The 25,976-nt window shown below is 35.5% G+C and overlaps 1 protein-coding gene across 2 annotated transcripts; it reads left to right on the forward strand.

Moving 5' to 3' along the window:
- The first annotated feature begins 23,821 nt into the window (after positions 1-23,821).
- Positions 23,822-25,738, forward strand: LOC145018004 (uncharacterized). 2 transcript variants are annotated; one of them, XM_078975946.1, is made up of 4 exons: positions 23,822-24,485; positions 24,589-24,958; positions 25,169-25,264; positions 25,367-25,738. In XM_078975946.1, exons 1-2 carry the CDS (start codon positions 23,937-23,939, stop codon positions 24,706-24,708), a joined length of 669 nt encoding a protein of 222 aa, XP_078832072.1. In that variant the 5' UTR covers positions 23,822-23,936; the 3' UTR covers positions 24,709-24,958; positions 25,169-25,264; positions 25,367-25,738. The 2 variants fall into 2 exon arrangements, with proteins under 2 accessions (XP_078832072.1, XP_078832071.1); XM_078975945.1 differs by having other exon boundaries at positions 24,589-25,264; positions 25,367-25,694.
- Positions 25,739-25,976: the final 238 nt, after the last annotated feature.

The raw sequence follows: 25,976 nt of genomic DNA on the forward strand, positions 1-25,976 counted from the left end.
GCTGTAAACTCCCTTGAGTTGGGCCGTAAACTCCAAATTGGTCCATGTTAACGCTTTAAACCCATTCACACACTTGATATTTGAGTTTAGCAAAGTTCCACAACTGATAGGAGACCCTTAGCACCCTTAAACGCTACCCGGGACACCCAAACACGTAGCCAAAGTGTTTTCCGCTCCTTTGAGCATGTATATTTGTTTAATTAGTATTAAATATACTAATTGTATGTGAACATATGATATCATATGTTAAATAGGTCATTGAGTGTGTTCGAATCCTTACGTGGCACCGAACGCCCAAACAACACTCTCTTCGGACCTACTTACACCAGGTGAGTTCATACCCCCGAATGAACCTTTTAATGTTTTTTTTAAATGTTTTATAGGGGGGAATACAAGTTAAACATGCCTGTTATCATGTCAATAACATGTGATTGATAACCCGCATGCACAAAATTTTACCACTTTACACTGTTTTACCGAGTGGGACACTATAATGACTTTTACTTATTTCATAACTTTTACTTATACTGATTTATCCAAATTCATTTTAAATTGGTTTATGAAAGATCCTCTAAGGTTTTTAAACATATTTTACAAAAGAATACAATTTGGGATTTTCTCTGTACATAAAGGCTTTTCATTAAAGATTTCCTTTTTAGACGTATACTTTTACTTGTTAAATACTGCTGCTTCGCTTATACTTATTTTATACTCCTACTCGGTAACGCTTTCACTTATATTTGTAGTCGCGTATAACTGATGACCCTTATACTTATTCACGCTCTTACTTAGTGATACTATTTCTTCTTCACTTATACTTGATAACGACTCTACTTCACTTATACTTGATACACTTTTGCTTCACTTATTGTCGCCTCTACTTCGTGATACGCTTATACTTGTTCGACACTTCTACTTCACTTGCGACCGCTCCTACTTCACTCGTTAGACACTCCTACTTCACAAGAATCACTTATACTTGATACACTTATACTTTACGATTCTGTTATTCCACACTATATGAATTCACACCACGATGATATGTCTTCAATTATTACACACTCAGTCGTAGTTAGATGTACGTCTGTGCTTATATAGATACATATAAGTAACGATTGAAAGACTTAGGAAGGCTCATCCTCCCTATTTCCTTTTCTTCGTTGAGATGTGGTCTGGTGGGATCGGGTGGCCGTCCGAAAGTCGTTTGGTTCATTAGTTATATACTATGTATATGAGTATGGACATACAGGAAATTCTCTAGTCAGTTCAGTTAAGAGTCTCTACCTCTAGTCTACACTTACATTAGAAACCCACTCCCTCCTAGTAACACACTATCCTCTATTTAGGATGCATCTTCGGGACGCGGCCTTCTCCGCCGTCTAGTTGGTAACCAGAGTCTCCTATAATGAGAGTGGACATTGTGTGTATAGGCCTATACGGGATTGACAACCCCGCACTCTGACTGCTAGCTACAGTCCACGGCCTACCAAGCCAAGGGGTGACAAATGTCACATTATATAGATGCTTGTAGGGCGTCTAGAACTCTAGTCAGTATGGTTACGAGTATCCTGGGTTGCCTTATAACTCATGGCTTTAAGATAATGGTATTTCGTCAGCGATTTACACTGTATGCTGATGTCACCTTTTTCAGAGTCACACTGTTTTGACCTTGCTAGATGTGTCTTTCATGTGATACTATCTGCGGTCTGTAGTCTCTGTTTTAACCTTGCGAGATGTACCTTTCATTTGGTACTGTCTGCGGTCTGTCTTCACTGTTTTGACCTTGCTAGATGTGTCTTTCATTTGATACTGTCTGCGGTCTGTAGTCTTTGTTTTGACCTTGCAAGATGTACCTCTCATTTGGTATCGTCTTCGGTCTGCGTTCACTATTTTAGACCTTACCAACTGTACCTTTCATTGGTACCTCATAGAGTCTGTGTCTCCGTTTGTTAGACTGAACCAGGCGTGTCGTTAGTTCGATACTCTCCTGGAGCCTATGATTCTTTAGCCTTAGACAACAGTCCTCACTGGTGAGGCATGTGTTATTTCCTTGACGTCTCTTGCTTTCTTTAAATCAAATTCAGCATTTGATAATAATAGCAATTAAGGGAAAACTACATTTTACCACATTTCACTGACCAGCCTTGGTAGAAGGCTACTTTTATTAAAGAAAATATAGGATTTTCTGGAAAGAACACTGATGCACTGAAAACACTTAACCTACTACTTTATAAAGTTATTTGACAAAATGACACTTAATACTTATGAACTCACCAGCATTTGTAAAAATGCAGATACTCGCTTTTCAAATAACTTGCAATCTCAGGTCAGCAATTAGACAGGTACATCCCCGGAGTTGCTGATGAAGATGGCTTAGTACTTTGCTGCACTTTATATATATTTGCTTGTATTGCTTTAATTCTATGTAATGTAACCATGTAAAATTATTACTATTAATGCAATGTTTTGTTGTACTTTGATTACTATATTCATGTGTTGTGATACTTGACATGACGTCATCCACCCCAGAACGTTTCCGCCGTTCCGGTTTTGGGATGTGACAAGGGCCGTCGGAGGGAGGTAACTACAGTGGGATTGTTGGACAAGCAGAACCCCCAGTTCCAGAAAGGAATGACCCGGAAAGGGAAAGAAATAGGGATGGGCGTATGTATATAAATTTCTTGGGCGCCAAGCCACCAAGTCTTTCTGGAAGCCCAAAGCCTGTTGAGATTATGGACTAGATCTCCGAAATGGAGATGGTGTTTGAGAGTTGCGACTGTAGCAACAAACAAAAGACTGTCTTTGCAGTTAGACAACTGAAGACCGGAGTGTTGAGCTGGTGGAAGTTACTGGCATATATGATGCCTCCAGGGGAAGCCCTGAATATGTCTTGGGAATCATTCCTGGAGCAGTTAAAGATGCAGTACTGCTCAGAGATAGATCTGATTGATCTGAACAATGAATTCAGAACCCGAAGAAAGGTAAATTGAGCATTGATGATTATGCTACTGCATTTACCGAAAAGATGAAGTTATTTCCATACTTAGTGCCAACTGAACTCTCAAAAATTGAGAGGTTCGCAAATGAAGTGCCTGCCGACTTTGTCCCAAAGGTCAAGATGGAAACTACTTTGAAGATAGAAGGTCCGAGCAGCTAAAAATGTGAAGACTATAACAACCCGAAGTTGTCCATCATCGAAAACCCGTTCTACCTGTAAAAAAATTCGCCGTTAATCAATTCGTTCCGTTTTCGTTTTGGGTTAAATTATTTAAACTTATATGTTTATTATAATCTAATGAGTGTTCAAACCCCTTAGGAACTCATGAAATTAGCCCAAAATGTTTATTTCCAAAAAGTTTCGAAACGTCCCCGCCGGGTTACGGAAACTTAATCGGGTGCGACCTAAAGCCCCGTTTAATGATGGCATTGTTGGATTAGTGTCTAAGTCCATAACTATTTTGGTATGTACTTGACCCGATGGTGCATGGTCCTTTTGGGTTGCCTTCACCAAAGCAACTTGATTGGAGAAATATATAGAGAGAGAGAGAGGATAATATGATTTATTAATATGTTATAAGAATAATATATTAAAGGAGAAATCATATTTGTTTAATTAATATTGGTCAATAACTAATTAGGAATTAATTTTGTGATCAAGTGTAATTAATTAAACTAGAGGGGCTGATTTGTAATTATGTGGTAGTTACAAAATAAGGTAAGGATTATCTTATATATAGGGTGAACGAATTTAAGGAGATATTGCCTTAGAATTCGACTATGATAAGGATTCAAGGATTATCTTATGGGTTGCTTTGTGGATAAGCAACTAGATAAGGATAATGACTGAAACCCTATCTCTACACCTATATAAAGACTCTAAGGCTCATGAATTCGTGTATTCCTTCCCAAGAAGTCTTAAGGACGAATTCTAACCTCTCTCCTCTCTCTTTATACCTTCTCCATTTGCTCTTGGTGTTTGTAAGCCATTAGAGGAGTGACACTTGTGACTCTAAGCCTTCCAAAGTCAATTCAAGGAGATTTGGGATTGTTATTGCTACATAACAATCAAGGTAGCATTATAAACTCATTCTTATGTTAATATGATTACTTGCAGGCTAGGATTAGGGGTTATAGTCTTGGATTCAAAGCATGTACAATAGAGAAACCTAGATCCAAGCATTAGGGTTTGTATGAGCATATAGGATGTCTTATGACCAAAACCCATCAGTGGTATCAGAGCCTAGGATGGTTTCAATTGTATTGATGCATTGTATATCTAAAAAATTCGATTTTTGATGTTTTAGAGGCTGGACTCGCCGAGTCCATAGCTGAACTCGCGGAGTCCAGGGTGACTCGACGAGTCCAGGCTTGACTCGACGAGTCAACTCGTCAGATAATGCTTATCTCGGGATTTCTTGCTGTTTTTGCATATGGATAGTTACCTTATCATGTTAGATCAATATTAATCCGATTATATGATATATTTGACTATATTTTTGATCTAAATGAAGATATTTATCAATTAATAAGATAATTGTTTCCTTATAAGATAATTGATTAATTATTTTGAGTAAATTGATAAATTGTTTTGCAAGAAATCATTAAATAAATCAAATATGGATAATTATGTGATTAAATGTTAATTTAAAATTATTTGTTATTTGATCCTTGTTGTTATGAAAAGTTTCATATTTTCCCCTTTAGGTTTTATAGTTTAAATTTGAACCCAAAAGTTTTGAAGTTTTGAAATTTAAATAGTTAAAACCCTAATGTTTTGAAAAAGGTTTCAAAACTTGCCCTCAAGTTTTTGAATTTAAAAGTTGATTAAAAGTTAATTAGGAATGTTAAATTCTAAAACCCTAGTAATATTTTGAAAAGTTCAAATCACTCCCTTATGGTTTTATTAATTGATTAAGGTGTATAATTAAAAGAGATTTAATAAATCCATAAAAGTTTAGGTTTACAATTTAATTGAATTAAAAGTATAATTGTTAAATTTGATCACCTAATATTTTAAAAGTGTAAAATGCACCCTATACTATATATAACATTAAAAGTCTAACATTATATATATGTGTATGAGTAAAAGTCAGTCTTACCGTTAGTAGGCCTCATTCACGAAGCTGGTCTATAAGGGGTGTTTAAGGAAATTGCCTATAAAATGGCGATTGAATGGGTATCCACTCTTACCCACCGCACTCTTGACTAGTGGAGGGTCGTTAGCCGAATGGGTAGGATAGGACGAAACCTTCCATTATAAGTATAATGAAATACAAAGTAACTAAATGCTTTTCTAATTCCTAATCTTAGTTACTTAGGCAAAAGTGAATTGATGCAATTCCATGAAATTACACTTTGTGCCCTTGCGAAGACGTTACTGGAGCGTGTGTGGTTTACCGGCACACTAAATGGTTCTATGCAAAGGTAGTAAAGGGTGACTCAATGTTTGTCATAGTTCGGTGGAGCGTGTGTGGTTTACCGGCACATCGAATAGGTGATTGTAACATGTGAGGGAACCATGTAAGTTTGCATGGTTATTCACACCCGCTTTGTGATCCTCGGCATCCCAGTCACAAACAAGAGGGGCATATCGAGATTTAAACATTTCATTGAAATGTTCAATGAATCTCAAAGGATTTAGGAGTTTTCATAGATTTAAAACTTAAATATCTTTTTCGTTTTTCATGGTGGAAATTAGTGAATCGTCATTCACTTACCTTCAAATATTCTTCAATTAGGGTGACAACATCCCTCTCCCGAGTTGTAGAATATTGTGTTGGGTCCTAGCCTTAGTATTTCATTTGGGTGATTTACTAAGGACTCAATCTAGCAACTAACTTGAATTCGTTTTTCTCCCGATGTCAAAGTTCGACAACTATGGTCTTCTCAAATCCCGTGGGACAAGCATTCCACATGAAGATGATATTCCACGATTCGATCGAGGAACAAGAAATCATGCTTCACTTCCTCTTCCTCCTCCTCCAATTATTCTCCCTAACCCACAAGATTGTAAAATTGAAAGGTTCAATATCACTCAAGCCCTTTTGGCAAGTAAACATAAAGAAGGAAAGTTGGTGTGTGCACACATCTTAGGGATGAAGTCACACATTGATAGGTTAAGAATTATGGGATCCGTTGTCGGTGAAGTGATGGCTGTTGATTGGGTTCTTCAGTCACTTCCTAACTCGTATAGTGACTTCGTTAGAGAGTACTATATGATGAACCACGACGTGACCCTTATTGATATCACCTATATGCTTATTGCTGCTGAATCAGCAATGGTTTGGCGCAATAGAAAAGCAAAGTTGATTGGTGAATCTGCCTTCGAGACCTCTATGGATATAGACAATGGCAATGAAATACATGCAATGATCGAAAAGTTTGATCATAAGAGAAAGGCGATGTCTGAAGTAGTTCGATGTGTTGTTCCAAAAGAGTCAATTTGCTTTTATTGCCAAGAGAAGGGGCATTGGAGACGAAGTTGCCCTATTTACCTAAGAGATCTAAGAAATGGGAGAGTCAAAAGTATGGCTACGCTTTAGGTAAAATCCACTATCTAACTCCGTTAAGTTCCTATTCATTGATTCTTAATACATGATGTAATAAGATTGCATTTGAATGTTTTGCAGGATCGGTGAAAAGAAAGGAAGCTTGTTGAGAAAGCAAGATGAATCTAATCACCAAGAGATGGATCTCGATCGCATGGACTTGAAGATTAGATTTTGAGCTTAGATAGTTATGATAGATTTGTTAGAAATTTTCATTTTTTACATAGTTTTCAATGGATTTTGCATTGTAAAGACAAATGTTTTTCCGCTGCTTTTATAAATAAAATAAATTTTGACTTACTTATTTATTTGTTTATTTCCTCGCAATGAAATCGTTATGGAAAATTGATGTTTGAATATTTCTACAACGAATGGATATGATTCTTAGTTATGTTATTTATGGAAATGTCTAGAATTTACCAAATAGGGAGAGTTACTCATCGCCCAAAGTTTCAATTGGACAGAAATTTGGAATCACGCAAATTGGTTGCATGATGAATGAGAAATTTCATATTTGGAAATTAGACAAATTCGTTGACAAAGTGTCAAGTGAAGGACTAGGAGATCGAGTACACAAAGTTGTGTGTTGATCAAGTTCACCATAAGAGTAACAAAGATATTCATCATGATTTACTAAAGGCTTAGTAAATATGATTACACTTACAAGATTAAGTGTAATTCTGAATTGATTAAAGGGTTTAGATCAATAGTAGAACGAATAAGAAGAATCAAGTAGGCAGAAAAATAAAAGTTTCTCTATTCTAATAAGAAGGGAGAGTAGCTTTTATGCTTTATGATAGGTCTTAATGATTAAGAACCATATCTCAATTGATCCTCTAAGAGAGTCTTAGTACAATTGTATGTCTAAGAAGAGGATTCAAGAATTGAAGAAATGGTTAAATCAAGAAGTCAATCATACTTCATTCCAATAAAAGGTCTTAAAGTTAAGATTGTGACAATGAGTGAAAAGTATTAAAGGTTTATAACATTCATCAAATGTGGAAAGTTGTGATGTCTTGGATAAGACAAAGGTCAACTAGGACCAATTTATGAAGTGTTTCGATAAAAAGCTACACTAACTCTTGAATATTTGGTTGTCAACAAATGTTTATTGACAAGAGAATCTTATATGTCAAGGAGTCAGTGGGAGTCTTAATGGTCTTGAAAGGTTTCAAGAACAAATCAAATAAACCTTATCGATCATCACTAGCACACGAGTTAAGGTTACAACCTATCGTGATGAGATTATTTTGATTCTGTGCCAATCCAATCAAGTTAATTATGCATCAGAGTTCTATGAGTTCCCATTTTGAACGCATAAAAGGCAAGGCACCTTAATCAATGAAAGGTCCATTGATAGGAAAAAGGTGAGATGCTTAACTACTTGGAAGACGTGGTGGGCAGCTGTGCTACCATAAGGCAAGAAATCAAGATTAAGAAAGTTTGGTCCATATGAGTTTGAATTTGTCTTAAACTTTGGTTTTAACAAATTCACATGGATAGGAACAAATACACCATTTAAATCTAAGTGTCATAAGATTTCCTCCTTCATGAAAATGATTGTGAGGAAATGCTTTCACTAAGAAAGATTTTAAAAAGATAGTGATTGTAAAATTGCATTCTCGAATTCGATCATGGTTACGGTATCCCTTTACATAATTTGAATTGTGAGGTTTGGCAATTAGTCTTAATTGTTAAGACACACATATGAACTATCTAAGGCAAAGGTGTATAAGTTCAAGAAGCTTTGATAAAAGATTATCAAAGCACTAAGTATTAGAAACATGGACTTAAGAAATTCAATAGGTATTGTCTTTCTGAAAGTTAAGATGTTAATGAATACATGTCGAAGCTAGTGGGAGCATAAGTGTTATGTTTTATAGTAATCATCATGATAGTGGGAGCATAAAAGTTATGATTGTATAATTATTATGGAAAGTTTTGCAAGTTGGCAATATTAATTATAGAAAAACAAGAGTTATACCTTGCAAAATCGTAAGGGTTGTATAGTTGTTTTGCTATAATTAAGGGAGAGAATATTATGCTTCATTTCAAATCTAAAGGATTAGGTTGAGAAATGTTAATAAACTTAGTCAAGGGTACATAGTGTGTTCTTAAAATTTCGATTATGATTACGACATTCCTTTTCACAATTCGAATTTTAAGAACATAGCAAATAAAACATTGTGCATCGTGTCCTATACGCTTCGGGTATAGGATCGATTGCAAATGCTTTAATGTTTGACCATTCTAAAATTTTCCAAATGTCTAGCGCATTTAGAGGGAAAAGGGACTAGAATCGGTTTTGACTAAAATAATTAAACAACTATCAAAGAACAATCCAAAGTTCGACGAGGATTGGTTGCTTGTGAGTAGTTGGAAGCATGGTATTAATGGACCATATTGACATTATGATGAATAGAAAAGATTCTATTAAGAAATGAGTTGTCATATGGAAAGTATGGAAATGTATCTATATTGGGAAGTAAATGTTGAAAATCTATGACTAGATTAGAAACTTTTATGCAAAAGGATGTTTAAAGGAATGTACTTTGAGTGAGAGACATCATATCTAAGGAATTGTCTTGTAACAATCTACGTTACAGGACTTTGTAATATCATTGGCAATAGTCTTTGAGACTTTGGTGCAGTGACATTACAAAAGGATCGTTGCATAAAGTGTTAGAATCTAGTATATTCTATAAGTAACAAGAATTTGATATTCTTACACTTAAGAAAATGGATTTGGAGTTGTAAAATGAGAATGATTGGAAATGTGTTCAATTTTTCTATTTCACAAAAGTAAGAACCATAGGTAAACATTGTGTGTATGCTAGGAGCATGGGACAAGTGTAATAATTCAAGTAAGAAGTTGATTACCCGAAACAACAAATAATGAGTAATCGATATGGTGATAAATAAAACATGTTTTATTTATGCTCAAAGGGTTGAGGCCATATGGGATTAGTATTATTCTTGTGTTTCACTTTGCATGTTTTGACTTCCAGAATAATTGAGTTTATTAAGAATAATCGAATTATTCGAATGGGCCACAGTCGTTCATATGTTGGAAGTAGATATGAATGAAGACTGTCGTGAATTGGTGTGTGGATTGTCTAGAAGAGTATTAGACATAAGCAAATGTTTGCTGCAACGTTCATGAGTGCTTATGAATATGATTTGAGCATTGGATGAAACCCACGCTTACTTGGATCACTCCATGAATTGTATCACGAGTGATTGGTGAGACGATAACATCTTATATTCTTGAAACTGAGATGTGTGAGTTGTATCTTGCTAATCAGTTGCACATTGATAATATGTAAACGCACCAGTAACTTGGTGTTCTAAAACATATTGTTGTGTGTGATTTGGTTAGTGAGTGCAAGAAAGCATTGTATCAAAGTTTATCCGTTCCTTTTATCCAAAGAAGGATAAAAGCGATATCTTTTGGGCCCCTCGATGGTTTAGTGATGACAAACGTAAATGCTCGGTCGGGCTAGGGCTAATTTGATTTGTTCAATTAGTCAGTCGTCATAAATCAGAAATCGAGATATAGTACAAAGAGAATGATTTGAAATCATATCTCATACGATATCTAGAATGGAGGAATATATGATCCCTTATCTAAGGACAAGCGTATCTGATAGGATCAGAGTTGACAGCGGCTTTGGAAAGCTACGATTGCAGATCAGGATCTGAAGTCATACGCAGAATAGTTATTAGACTTATCCAAGTGGGAGACTGTTGGATTAGTGTCTAAGTCCATAACTATTTTGGTATGTACTTGACCCGATGGTGCATGGTCCTTTTGGGTTGCCTTCACCAAAGCAACTTGATTGGAGAAATATATAGAGAGAGAGGATAATATGATTTATTAATATGTTATAAGAATAATATATTAAAGGAGAAATCATATTTGTTTAATTAATATTGGTCAATAATTAATTAGGAATTAATTTTGTGATCAAGTGTAATTAATTAAACTAGAGGGGCTGATTTGTAATTATGTGATATTTACAAAATAAGGTAAGGATTATCTTATATATAGGGTGAACGAATTTAAGGAGATATTGCCTTAGAATTCGACTATGAAAAGGATTCAAGGATTATCTTATGGGTTGCTTTGTGGATAAGCAACTAGATAAGGATAATGACTGAAACCCTATCTCTACACCTATATAAAGACTCTAAGGCTCATGAATTCGTGTATTCCTTCCCAATAAGTCTTAAGGACGAATTCTAACCTCTCTCCTCTCTCTTTATACCTTCTCCATTTGCTCTTGGTGTTTGTAAGCCATTAGAGGAGTGACACTTGTGACTCTAAGCCTTCCAAAGTCAATTCAAGGAGATTTGGGATTGTTATTGCTACATAACAATCAAGGTAACATTATAAACTCATTCTTATGTTAATATGATTACTTGCATGCTAGGATTAGGGTTTATAGTCTTGGATTCAAAGCATGTACAATAGAGAAACCTAGATCCAAGCATTAGGGTATGTATGAGCACATAGGATGTTTTATGACCAAAACCCATCAGGTATCGGGTAGAATTCCACTGTGTCCAAGTTTTGGGACCTATTTAAACATGTTCAAGCTATCATTTGAAGCTTTTTCCCTCTCTCACTACTCTCTCTCTCTAACCTCTCTCCTAAATCCAAGTTTAAGGGTCCAAAATCATCAAATTTAAGCTCCAAATCACCAATGTAACTACCCTAACTCCTAGTATAACATCTTAGGCATTCAAATTCAAGTTCAAATCATGGAATAGGACCATATTCATGAGTTTACGGCCCTGGAATAGTCCTAGGCCGTGAACTCATATAAAATGGGTTTTGGAGCCCAAAAACCATTCCAATCGACCTTTGGAGCTTAGATATGGCTTAATGGCTTAATGGACTGGACTTAGAATGCCTCAAACATGGATTTTGAAGAGTAAACATGAGTTTACTGCCCAAGAGCATGCTTGGGCCGTAAACTCATATAAATGGGGTTTTTATGCCCTTAAACCCTTCCAAAACACCAACAAGGCTTATATACGACTTGCAGAATTATGGAATTGGCCTTGGAACATCATAAACATAAATTTTGAGGAGTAAATGGGAGTTTACAGCCAAGGAATATGCTTGGGCCGTAAACCCTTCAAACATGAAGAGTAAACTCCTCTAAAGGTGTTAAAATGCCACTTTAACATACCTAAAGCCTTGGGATAAATTCTAGAAGTGTTTACAAACAAATATTGGACCTTAAAACATAATAAATCACACATCAAGGGAGTTCACGGACATGAGGGGGTTCATGGGCCGTAAACTCCAAAAACCTTATCCAAAGTCCCTCAAAAATCCATACAAGGCTAGGAAAAATCATTAGAATCACATGTGATTAATTTAAGGCCACCAAGAAACAGTTTGAGTATGTATATAAGAGTTTACGGCCGTAAACATAGAGTTTACAGCTGTGAACTCCTCAAATGGTCCTTACTTTGTTCAAAATATATTTCCAAGCCTTAAATCAAACCCTAGAAATTCCCTCTAAATTGTTTCAAGCCATTTTGCACCATAAACCACCCCACCATGAGTTTACGGCCGTAAACTCATGGGGAATAGGTGTTATGGGCCGAAAACTCTTGTATGAGTTTACTCTTGAAGAGTAAACTCCATTTCCCGGTCATACAAGTCCTTAAACGCCACCCAGGTCCCTCCAAACACTTGCAATGGGATGTTTCCGCGACTAAAAGTGTTTGTCCCTAACAATTAAATAATCTAAGTCCTAATTAGATACAAATGTGTATCTTTTCATTATACATAGGAATCTTGTACGTTTGCAAGCCCCGAACCAACGTTTAGCATCCGAAATCGTCACGTTTCTCGTCTGGTGAGTTCATATCCCTACCCTTTTTCAATGGTTTTTCAATGTTTTCAGGGGGGAATACAAGTAAACTATAAATGTTTTCAATACATAACATTGATGTATTTCAAATAATATCTGGCAAACTTATAAATACCTTTACCCCTTATGTATTATGTTGAGCATAAGGGATGATTTATCAACTACAACTATATGAATTTCAGTTAAAGAAAATAACCAAACTAATCAAATTATTATGGGAATAATTTGGGGTTCTTTAGTTCTTGTTTCATCACATACCGATATGTATACGAAGTTATTAGATAAACTATGTCCGGTTCAGTTTATCTTAGTTTCATTTTGAATGTATTGCTAGATAGTTTCATTGTATGTATCTATATTCACTGTATTATGTTTCATAATCTTTTATATGTTTGATATCGTATGAGAACCCTGTGAATTATTTAGTACTAGCTTGTGAGATTTGTCATTACCCTCTGGGTCATCAGTAAATCCCCGGAAGTGTAACCAGAGTCTCCTGGAGAGAGAGCATGGAATTTGTGAATAGATCTATTCGGGACTGACAATCTCACACCTTAACTGCTAGCTACAGTTAGGCGGGCACGCCTGGGGTGACAAATTTATGGATATCGTCCGACGTCTGACAAGCATCAAGGAGGTCTCGTTGTCGTACCAGCATGGTTACCCAACTCAAAATACGTATTAATATAAGTTTATTCACAGTATCGCTTTGGGTTTGGTTTAGACTTTGTTTCCATTCCATATCTACTTTCTATCTATAGTTTCCATATCTAGTACAGGATGGTAGTCCCATGGTTTTCAGTCTATTAATCTTGTATCCAGTGCGGGATGTTATTCCGATGATTTCAGTGTATATATATATATATATATATATATATATATATATATATATCTAATTTGGGATGGTAGTCCCACGGTCTTTAACTTATATCTAGTACGGGATAATAATCCCATGATTTCAACCTATATCTTGTACGGGATGGTAGTCCCATGGTTTTGAAACTATATCTAATACGGGATGATAATCTCATGGTTTTGAACCTATATCTAATTCGGGATGGTAGTCCCATAGTTTTCAATCTATATTTCCTTGAATATCAAACTATATTGTATCTAGTACGGGACGGTAGTCCCATGGTTTTCAATCCATTTTTCCATGAATATCAATCTATATTGTATCTAGTACGGGACGGTTGTCCCATGGTTTTCAATCCATGTTTCCATGAATATCAAACTATATTGTATCTAGTACGGGACGGTAGTCCCATGGTTTTCAATCTATATTTTCATGTATATAAAATTGTCTTGTACTTAATACGGGATGTGAGTCCCATGGTTTTCAAACTACTTTCCATTTATAGTTCACGTATATCAAACTAACTTATATCTAGTTCGGGATAGTAATCTCATGATTCTCAATATATAGTTTTATGTATTAAACTATACTCCGTAATATACAACCGGTCTTACATTTAGGAAAATATGGGATTTTCCTGGGGTAAAATACAACACATAAACGAATTGGTAACAAGTGATAACTAAACTAACTTTACATAAGAAAATATGGGATTTTCTTGGATAACAACCTCTTTGGTAAACTAAAGGAAACTAGTACATTTTCAGAAAACAAACATCTTATGAACTCACCAGCTTTATGATGATTTTCAAACCGCTTGTATTCTCAGGTCAGCGATGGACAGGTACCCAACAATCCTTTTGGAGAAGACGAAGCGTACTGAAGATCTCATCTTTACTTTTGTTAATATGATGCATATGTATATCACTTGTACAACTTTACTTTTGAAACAAATGTAAATTCTATATGTAATGTAATGGTTGTTTACTTTACTTACTATGTGCATTGGATTTGATACTTAACGTGGAGTCCGCCCCATAAATGTTTCTGCCTTCGGTTTTCGGGGTGTGATAGAGACCCAGTTAAAGGAAAGGGGTCTAGAGAGAAACGAGGTGGGCGAGAAAAGAAAGATGGAAGGATCTTCAAGGTCCGATGAGAAGAGAAAATTTTCGAAGTCTGATTCGAAGAAACTCGAAGAAGGAGCACAATGGTGTGACAAGTGCAAAAGGAAGCACAGTGGGGAATGCTCTAAGGAAATGACCTGCTTTAAATGCGGGAAAACTGGTCATTATGCCAGCAAATGCCCAACCAAAAGAGAAGTCTTCTTTAAGTGTGGCGAAGAAGGGTACTTCAAGCAAAACTGCCCAAGAAGAGAAGAGGCTATAAGGCCAAATGCACTACCAAAGCCAAGATCATTCCACATGATCCTCGACGAAGCAGAAAACAATGCGAGGATTCAAGGATGAAGAATTCATGTCAATATATAAAGTCTGTATCAGGAAGTGTAGCCTACTAGAGGTGTAGTATAGGGTGAACTTGAACCTTTGTGTAATCGTTTCAAGAAATAATATAAACCCTAGTTTTGTTATCTGATGTGTTGAATGATTATGTGATTTTCTTGTATGGTGACTTGGTCGACTACGGGACAATACTTGGGACGAGTATGAGTAGGCGTGAAAGGTAGTAGATGCATATACTACCAGAAGCACAGGACTCGCACTTAGATCAGTGAAAGTCACAAGGTTACAAAGAAGCTAGTGATTGATTCCATTTTATTCTAGTATGTCATTACCATTGTTTCGGTAATGACTAGTAGTATGGTTCTTGTTCTGACCCTAGTGGTCATATTTAAATTTGAGTTCGACTATGGTGAGTATGTTATGTGGTTCAGAGAACCAAGTTCGAAGTAACATCTGACGCAAGTCAAAAGATTGAAGTCAATGCGATCATTAGTATCGCACTCATTGTTCATAAAGTTGTACCTAGAAATGCTACATGTTGAAATGTGATTATATCACATTAGAATATAAAGAAAGGTATATTCCATTCTGGAATTTAACTTTAAAAAAAAAGACCGAGTCTAAGCGTCGCATTGTGCGATGAGAGGTCAATAGAGCACGACCCATCGGTCTGTTACAATAGATAAAGGAAGGTAATTATCCTAAAAAAAGAAGGAGTCCACAATAATGACTTATTTGGTAACTCGAAGGTTACGATTGAAAGTACAACATATTACGATAAGCAGAGGCAAGATTGAGCATCGTCTGCGATCAAGAAATCCATAGAGTTAAATACTCTTTCGAGGAAACATAGAAGTTACGGTTATTACCAAGGATGAAGAGATAGTGTATGAAATCATTATACATGTTCTATTTTCATTGATGATTCCGGGACGTAATCATCCTAAGGGGGAGATAATTGTAACGCCCGTAGATCAGGGCTAGTCAATTTAGAGACGATAGGCGTCAAAAATGAATTTTTGATGAAAGATTATTTAGAATGAATAATCTTAATTAAGTTATAGTATATATTACAAGGTTTCCGTGCATATAAAGAACGCCGAAATCCGAGTTATAACAAAGAAGTTATGACCTGTCAAAGTTTCGTGACAGAACTGGCACGACACAGCGCGACGTAAATAGTGAATTTACATTAGAGCGATATTTAGCCTTAGCAATCTAAATGAAAGTCATAGATTTTGTTAAACCATGAGCATGCATAAAAAGAACGTCCAAATCTGACTTCGTATGAGGAAATTATGATTTTTCTAAGTTTCGACTTAGCGGTATGCAGCCCGAATACTCGATTTGAGATCGAGCGGTTTTTAGCCAAAACAATCTAAACGAGAATCGAAGATCTCGTTAATTGTAGTGAAACGATAAAAAGATAAGAGAAAACAGACGTCGGATGAAGAAATTATGAATTTATAATGGAGTTTTCCTGTCCCGGCTTACTAAAAAAAAATAATAAAAATAAATTCAAAATTAGCTGACAGAGTCTAAACGAAAGTTTTAGACCATAGTCTCACCTACACGGGGATATAAAGAACATTGAAAACGGAGTTCGTATGAGGAAGATACGAATTTGTGAAGTTTATTAAATATTTTCGATATTAAATTTACATATAAATTTTCGATATTATCCAGGGGGGGGGGGGGGGGGGGGGAGTCACCGGGCTTATCCAGGTTATGCCCAGCGTAATGTGGGTTTCAGCCCCTTATAAAAGGAAGTCGAGGCTGCCTTATTCCTTTGCTCATTTCTCTTCTTTCTCTCGAGTTTTTGCATCGTTTTTCGTGCAAGAATTATCCTGAAGCCCCGGTATCATTCCCGAACCCCGAAGCAAGTCACGAGGCCCCGAAGATCCTGAGAAGTGCGATTCCCGAGTCGAAGCTCTGCCCGCGAAGAGCCCGATTTTTGTGAAGATCTTCCAGATCTACCGAAGAATACTACTTCTACAAGTCGTAGTGTTGTCCAATCATCTTCTAATCAAGTGAGTGTGTGGTTACTTTCTTCTAACGCATAATTATGAAGTATTTTATATGAAATACACGTTATGTGTATAATTTTGTTGTTTTGTGTGTGAATGTATATTCACTTTCTTCTATCTTATAGATCCGATTTATTCTCTATGAAATACGTGATATGTGGGTGTGCCTCATCTGTTATGTGGAATAGGTATTGAATGAGAATTCTATACAGGTTTTAAAATATGTATAAAAATAAATATTTTTATCTACTAATATGTTGGGTAGAACATGGGTAGATAGTTGATGTGTGATAACCAGATGAGAGGCCCCGATGTTGTTGTTGTTGATCTAGTTATTCAGCGGAGTATGGATTAGACCAAGAGGTTAGTTTTAGATCCAGGAGTGTCACACCCCCAAACCGGAACGACGGAAACGTTCGGGGGCGGATGACTTCATGTGGTAACGTAACAAATGAATACATAGTAAAGAAAGCAATACAACCATCATATATATAATTGAAAGTTTACATTGTTTAAAAGAGTACATGTTCAAAACCAATTACAATATGATGTCAAAATATGAAATTAAACTGGCGCTGCAGCGTCCCTTCTCCAAAAACCTGTTCGTTACCTGTAATTACTGAATCCCTAGGACATACAAGTAGTTTTGAAAGACTAGATCAACATTTAAGCTAGTGAGTTTCATAAGTATTTAATGACAAATTTTGTATAAAATGAAATGTTTTTGTTCTTGTTTGTTTGTTCCTAGAAAATCCTATATTTTCTACTAGTATAAATGTAGCCTTCTTTCAAGACCAATGTTTGTTTCTAGTAAAAGTATGTACGTATAAAATTTCCAATACGTCTGAAAAACCCCGTAAATCATTGTGTTTTTAATACTCTATGTGAGTTTTATAACCATGCTATTGACTAGAAATGCCTATACACAACGTTCTTCAGGCATTGGAATGTTCTGACGTTTGTCACCCCAAATGGTGGACTGTAGCTAACAGTCAGGGTGCGGGTTGTCAAGCCCGTATAGATCTATACACAAACACCATGCTCCCCCTCCAAGGGATTCTGGTATATAATACAGGACTTGAAATGTGTACTCGAACGTACGTGAAGTTAATGTCTCACAAAACTTAGTATAAAACCGATTTACGTGTGAAAACATTCGTTCGTTATTGTATATGAAAGTAGCTCCTTGAAATAATATTTCCATGTATGTAAAAGTTCGTAGTATTCTCGTAAAACTATACTTATTATAGTTTCCTAAAAGTGTGTTTCATTTGTATAATAAACCCTTAGTGAAAATGTTCACTTGTTATGAAAGGTGTAGTTTTTGTAGTGCCAAACCGACACACAGAAATGTAGTATAAGCAAGGTATCTAATTTATATAAATACACAAATTGTTTCTCATTTCAAAAGATAAAATGTTGTCGTGGTATAATTTGCATATGAAAGTTTCCCTTTAATAGTTTTAAATCACATATGATTCCTCTGATAAAAAGCGTATAGTGAAAGTTTATATAACACACGATAATAATCGAGTGTTTTACTTGTATCCCCCCCCCCCTTAAAATCATGTAAAAGTACTCATAAAACATTTAAAAGTGTGAGTTATAGGGGTATGAACTCACTTGATAGATTGAAGAAGGTGTGTCGGAAACCGAGCAGAACTTTGGCTTGAAAAAGCGGATTCTCTTGGGATTCTTCGGAATATCGGGAGCGTGAAACTTCCTTCGGGGCTTGAGTATAGGAACTGGGGCTTCGGGATAATTATTGCACAGAAAACGAGGCAAAACGCAAGAAAATCGAGAGAAAATGAGCAAGTTTCCCCGGAACCCTCGCAACCCTTTTATAAGGGCTGAGAGGCCTCGGTACGCGGGGCGTACTCATGCGTCATGCGTGACCGAGTCCTCGACTACCTCGCTTCGGATGGGACGAGACAGGGTAGTCTCGCATAGGGGCGACGTGGACGAACCGGAGCTAGGCCTTGAGTACGCGGGGCGTACGCCTGTATGCGGCGCGTAACTCGGATGGACCTGGTGACTCACCCTTCGGATAATACCGATTTTTGAATTAAATTTATATATTAATTATTTAGCAAACTTCAAAAATTCATATCTTCTTCATACGAACTCCGTTTTCGGCGTTCTTTATATCCACGTGAAGGTGAGACCATACTCTACAACTTTCGTTTAGATCCCATCAGCAAATTCCGAAATTATTTTTATTATTTATTTTTAAAAGGTCGCGGTAAGAAAATTTCTTTAGAAATTCATAACTTCTTTATCTGACGTCGGTTTTTGCCAGACTTTTTACCGTTGAAATACCATTGTTGAGACCTTCGATTCTCGTTTAGGTCATTCCGGTCAAAAGTCGCTCGATCTCTGATTCGAGTTTTTAGCCGTCTGCCGTTAAGCCGAACTTGAAAAATTCCTAACTTTCTTATACGAAGTCAGATTTGGGTGTTCTTTTTACGTACGATCACGGTTTAATGACATCTAACATAATAGGTAATTTAATTAGTGATTTTTGGATATTTTATTTTCGAAGTTAATTTTTTTACAACTAACGTGGTTACAATACTTGATTTTTTAGGTCGTTTACATGTAGTTGAAATATCGGGTTGTCACAGGGAGTATGGATCAGGTAAAGAGATAAAACTTGTTATTAGTCTGGGAGTATGGATTAAGACTAAGTTAATTGTCCCTAGTCCGGGAGTATGGATTGGGCACAGTTATTGATCCGGGAGTATGGATCAAATCAGGATTAGGGTATAGTTAATTGTCCTTATTCCGGGAGTATGGATTGGGTACAATTATTGATCAGGGAGTATGGATCAGATCAGGAAGTTAGTTTTAGAATCGTGAGTATGGATCAGGTAGTTTTAGATCCGTGAGTATGGATCACGTGAAAAAGGTTAGTTTTAGATCCGTGAGTATGGATCGGTGAAGAGGATAGTTTTAGATCCGTGAGTAGGGATCAGGTAAAGAGGAAAATTTTAGATACGAGAGTTTAGATCGTGTCATTGTGAGGATTGATGGGGTGGGATAAGAGTTGCTTTTATATGGTGAAATTGTACAAGTTTGAATGTTTTATATTTATAAATATATGATATAACATTATGGGATGAAAACCCTATATGCTCACCAGGCTCCCAAGCCTGACCCACTCAGTTTCCTTTGTATCACAGGTATCGATATGAGGACACATTTCACAGAGAGAAGTAAAGGAGATATAAGTCATTAGTGTAATTGAATGTAAGTTCTGTTTATGCTTATATGTCTGTATCGGAACATGACATCCCGAACTTTTATTGTTAAATGAAAATACATTCTCTTTGAGAAATGTTTTGATAAGTTATTATCATATCTTATTTCGGGAACAAATTCCGCAACCGTTTTCTTTAAAAGATTACTCTGATTTTATAAAACAAAGCGTAAACAAATCGGTCTTTTCTGGCCGTGTAAATGGGGATGTCACACATGTATATTGATAACTTAACAATCATACCATGTAGTTTACAAAGCTTCCCAACTATCAATGTCAGTTAACAGCCCAAAAATGGGAATGTACTTTACAAAGCTTCCCACAAACCACTACCATACCATGTAACCAAATTAGAACCAAACTTCCAATTCTACCAAGCATTATGGATAGGAATTGGAAGCTTATTACCAAAACACAAGTGTACAAAAAGTAGATGTTTACAAAAAGATAGACCTATTTACTAATGTCCATTTTACCTATTCAACACTTTAAACACAACTTCTTAACTGGTAGATGTTTACAAAAAGGGCAACCTATATACTAATGCCCTTTCTACCCATTCAACCCTTAAACACGACTTCTTAATCTAAAACCCAAGGGGGTTTGGTAGAACCACCACCATCAACATCTTGGACCATTTTCCTGAGCTTCAGTTCCTAATTCTTTTAGAGGGAGTACTCTTTTTCTCCCAATGGATATTGTAAGAACCAAGACCCAAGGGTACTGCTACTGCTCCAACCTCTCTCTCTCTCTCTCTTTAACTTCTTCTTTCTCACCCTCTCTTTTTTCAACTTCTCCTTCCCAAGCCTCTCCTTCTTTGACTTCTCTGTCCTCAACCTCTCTTTCTTTAATCTCTCTTTCCTAAACATCTCTTTCCTCAACATTTGTTTCCCCAACTTCTCCATAAACCTACAATATGGCAGTATAGTTAGTAAATATACAATATGAAAGTAAGAATTTAATACAATTAATTCATAGTTTAATACAATTAATTCATAGTATAGTTAGTAAACATCTTTTTCCTCACAACTTAATACAATTAATTCATAGTTTAATACAAAAAATACACAGTTTAAAATAACAATTTAACTATTTAATACACAAAAATTATATATTCACAACCATTTTCTCAACTTAAAATTTATATTTATCCACAGTCATATTCTAAAATTAAAACCTAAATTAACATTATTTGATAAATTACTAACATAAGAAAAATATATAAGTTCAAAAAATCCATGTATCTACCACATTCAAAATTTAAAAATCATGTTTTTCATTGAAGCAGTTAAATGTTGTACAAAAAATCATTTATTCATAGATTAAATCTTATAAAAATCTTGCATTCATAGTTAAAAACTTATTAAAAAATCATAATAATCTATATAAAAAAATTATGCATTCAGAACTTAAAACTTATAAAAATCAAACATTTGTAGCTTAAAACTTATAAAAAAAACATTGCATTAAAAGTTTAAAACTTATGTATTATTTCATTGAAACATAAGGTCTGTATAAAAAAAATCGTGCATTCATTTCTTAAAATTTCTAAAAAGAATGTGTTTCTAGTTTACAACTTATAAAAATAATATATTGACACAAAATTTATTAACAATTCCCAGCTTAATACAATGATTTCACAACTTAATACAATCAATTAACAATTTAGTACACAAAATTCACAACTTAATATGATGAATTCACAACTTAATACATACTTTATTCAAAATTTGAGATAAATCATATATGTGTATAATGCTTCTTTCATCTTATATTTCAGAAGTAAACACAAAATTTATATTAAAAAAATCACAACTTAATACAGTCAATTCACAACTTAATATAGTCAATTAACAGTCTAATACAATAAATTCACAACTTAATACAATAAATTTCCAGTTTAGTACACAGTTCATACACTCATTCACAGTTTAATGTAGTAGCTGAGATACTCATTCACAATTTAAAAAGTTATACTAATCCACTAAAACATTGCATTAAACATCTTGTATAATCAATTGTAAAGCTATAAAATATATCAATCTTACAATAAAATTCATTTAGTACATATATATTAATGTGTAACTAATCATTAAATTAAATTAAAGCTTGTATTATTCCACATAATCAATCTCACATTAAAAGTATTAAAAGTTCATATAATATGGAATTGCTAATTTAAAGTGTGTATTAATTAAAATGTATTTGTATTAATTATTAATATTTCCAATATCTTTGATATGTCGCTAATTCCAAAAGTTTATGAGAACCCCAAAAACAATTTATATTAACTAGATTTTAATACTTATTTTATCTAATGTATCATACTAGATTAAATTTAAATACGTCAGAATCCTATTCTATGCATTATGTCATACTAATTCAATTAAATATCCATATGTAAGACTCAGCAACTGTAAATGAACTATTTTTAGAAAAGTCTTGCAGAATCTCGATCTAAACAAATGAAGAAGAAATGATATAAAAGCAGAGAAAAAATAGATTGAATTAGATTTATTCAAATTTACCATTCAATTTTTTCCAGTATCTCCCTAACATCTTCGGTTGTGAAAGAATCATTTGCCGAAACTTTTGTAGATGTGAAACTCACAATCGGAACTCAATTACTCTGTCGTCAACACCACCAGATGCATCTCAGCAAAGCCTTTCTTGTTGTGCCTTGATTTTCAACACATATCTAGATCTGTTTCTTGCTAGCTTAACACTCTCAATCACATTTGTTTATGCAAATGCCAGTTCTCCGATGTAAAAATTACAGTGGAGCTCATCTCAATCTCAGCAATTACTTGCATATAGATACACATCCGACCTCCATCTTCCTTTTTTAGTTAGAAGCACATCAAAGGTGATAGGTAGCACCTAGCAATTGTAGACAACGGTCTGAGGCAGTTGTAGAGTTACGGTTTTGGTGATCAACGAGAGCAGTGGCGATGGTTGGGAAACGTCAGAGGGAGGAGACAATAAGTGCGACAACTATGGTGACAATGTTAGATTTATGACTTCTTGAAAGTCGATGGTGGAAATCGACGGAGGTAGGATGAGAAGGAACAGATCTGTAAATCGATGATGGTCCGTTGGTGGCAGCGACGACGACATGCAGATGTGGTGGTTCGACGGAGATCACATTTATAGAGTGGTTGTTGGTTCACCGGAGGCGCTGGTTTGCTCGCCGGAGAATGTAACAGCGGTGGTAGATAGATCTGATAGTGGTGATCGATTTTTGTCCGATTTTACTTCAAAAAATAGTGGTATTCCGTCGATGATCTTAGGATGTGACAGACGAAAAAAGGTGACAGTGGTAGGGTTGTCGGAGGAGGCAACAAATATTGGGCCGACACGGCGGCAGTGGTGATTTGCTAGATGTGGTGGTCTTGTAGGTGTGGTAGGAGATAAATGATGGTTGAGAGAATTTGAGTCGGTGGTATTTTGTTGATCAGATCTACAAAGCACAATATGATGTTATGACTAAATATTTAGGTTTTTATTTTAAAATATTTACTGTTACGCCATTTGTAATTTTAATAGATAAAAAATATCGGTTATAAAGTTCCAATAACTTTTAAAAATAAATGATTCTTATAGTTTTTAATCTTTTTTTGTTCTCATTAGAACCTTTATTTATATATATATATATATATATATATATATATATATATATATATATATATATATATATATATATATATATATAAAATACAATTTACATCTAATTATTTAAATCTTTACAATATTAAATTGTATATGTCGCAAGACCGATGCACATCTAACCGTCCTTTTAAAAATGTGATAGAAATATAAACCCGGAGAATATTTGGATACGGTGGTCTTATAAAGGAATTGGGGCTCGCCGGAAAACCAAAACTCCGGTACCGGAATGAAGAGGTGTGAGCTGTGCAGCCACTTTGCTCGGATGTACTGCCAATCGGATAACGCAAGCCTCTGTTACGAATGCGATCAAAACGTTCACTCAGCCAATTTTCTAGTAGCCAAACACTCCCGAACTCTCCTCTGCCATAAATGTCAATCTCCGACTCCCTGGAACGCTTCCGGCGTCAATCTCGGTCGCACCGCCTCCGTATGTGTTAACTGTCTTGACGAAACTCCATCTCAACGGCGACTGTTGCAGGGAGGGGAGACTAGTGACCGTGGAAACGATGTGGTAGAGGAGAATTGTGATGTACATGATGAAGATGAAGACGGAGATACAGAAGATGACGATACAGAATCAATCGATGAGAGTGAAGATGAGGATGAGGATGAGGATGAAGATGCAGAGAATCAGGTGGTTCCGTTGTCGTCAGCCGCGTCGCCACCTGCTACCGGTTCTTCGTACAGTGAGGAGTTTTCTTCGAGCAGACTCTCATCTGATGGTTTTAGATCCACATCTAAACGAGAACGCCTGGATCCTTGTATCGATTCTGAGGTTCGCCTTTCTCTTTCTCTTTCACTTTATCACCACCGAAGTGTTGTTTCGATAACAAAAACCGTTTTCAAAATTCTAAAAGCATATAATGAATGCGTTGCAGGACGATACACCATGTTCATCGGAAAAATCCAGCAGTAAAAGGAGGAGGGAGATTGATGACGCTATTTCGTTAGGATATTTCAGGCCATCAGACAGAATTGGAGATCCTGGTGAAGCATAACAAAGGAGGATCGGGAATAGTTTAATTATCGATCCAAGTTTGCTGGCAACGATGATGATGACGAATCTCCATCGTCTTTTGGAGATTAAAACTGAACGATCGACACGATTATAGATGTGATTGCCTGATTGGATCGTCTTCTATTGATTCAATTCAAGTTGAACAAATCTCCCGTTCCAGTAGCCAATGGATAGCTCTTAAATTTCTCACACTGCTTTCTTCGTACACAGTTTCAAGAAGAGGCCACTGGGTATGATCTTTTGATGCCATTTCTCCGAGAAATTCAGTTGAAATCTTGCTTTGTTATTTTATATTATATTTGTAAGTTTTATGATTGATAATTGTTTCACCAAAAAGTTCATATACCCAAGAAGTTGTAAGGGGTTGGCATTATTCAATACAATGGTTACAAAAAATTCATCAAATCAATATTCAAATGTACACATATCCATACGAACAGGGTCAACTGTCAAGTATAAGCTAAGAAGATATTATAGATAAAAAATCAGCAGAAGATACAAGTGAAAAACAATGAAGTCAGCAGCTAATGTGCAAGGTATGTATTTTGACTTTCATTAATGTAATCAGTTTATGGCTGAATATGGTATAATTAGGGACATTGAAATTGTTCTTGATCATGTTTTAAAATGTTGTATAGATTGAATTGAACTGTGAATCTGCATGAATGGATTTCATTTCACCATGAATGATCTTGGAGCTCAAAGCTGGAAAATGCCTCTGAATTTGTGATCTTGAAGAAAGAAAGCTTAGAGGTATGAACTTGATCATCCTAGTATTCCTTTCAGTTTTCGACACAAGTTTCTGATGATTGACAATCGAATAATAAAGAGCTTGGAGTTTATTTGAATTTGAAGCTATGTATTTCCACTTCCTTTTAATTTTTCATGAGCGATGAAGGATTTCTCTATTGTAACAAGTAAAATTGATGATTCTATAATTTCTTTTATCTATAGTTCTTCAAATGACACTATCGTCTATGATTTGTTGTATATGGAGGACAATGCAAGTAGAGTATGAAATGTTTGACAAAACTGAATCATTTGGTGCTTAATGATTATAACCTCTTAATCGTTCAAAGATTTTTGTTTTGTTCAGAGGCTTGATCAAACAAATGCACCCATGCATCTATTAAACACCATGCTTTATAAATGCAAGAGTATGGACTTTGTAAGAGAGGAGAGGTATGGAGCTAAAGCAAAGTCAACACTCAACCTTCATGACAATTAGGGTCAATCACTGTTCCAACA

The sequence above is a fragment of the Lactuca saligna genome, chromosome 9, assembly GCF_052625555.1.
Source record: "Lactuca saligna cultivar CGN05327 chromosome 9, ASM5262555v1, whole genome shotgun sequence".
Taxonomy (NCBI): domain Eukaryota; kingdom Viridiplantae; phylum Streptophyta; class Magnoliopsida; order Asterales; family Asteraceae; genus Lactuca; species Lactuca saligna.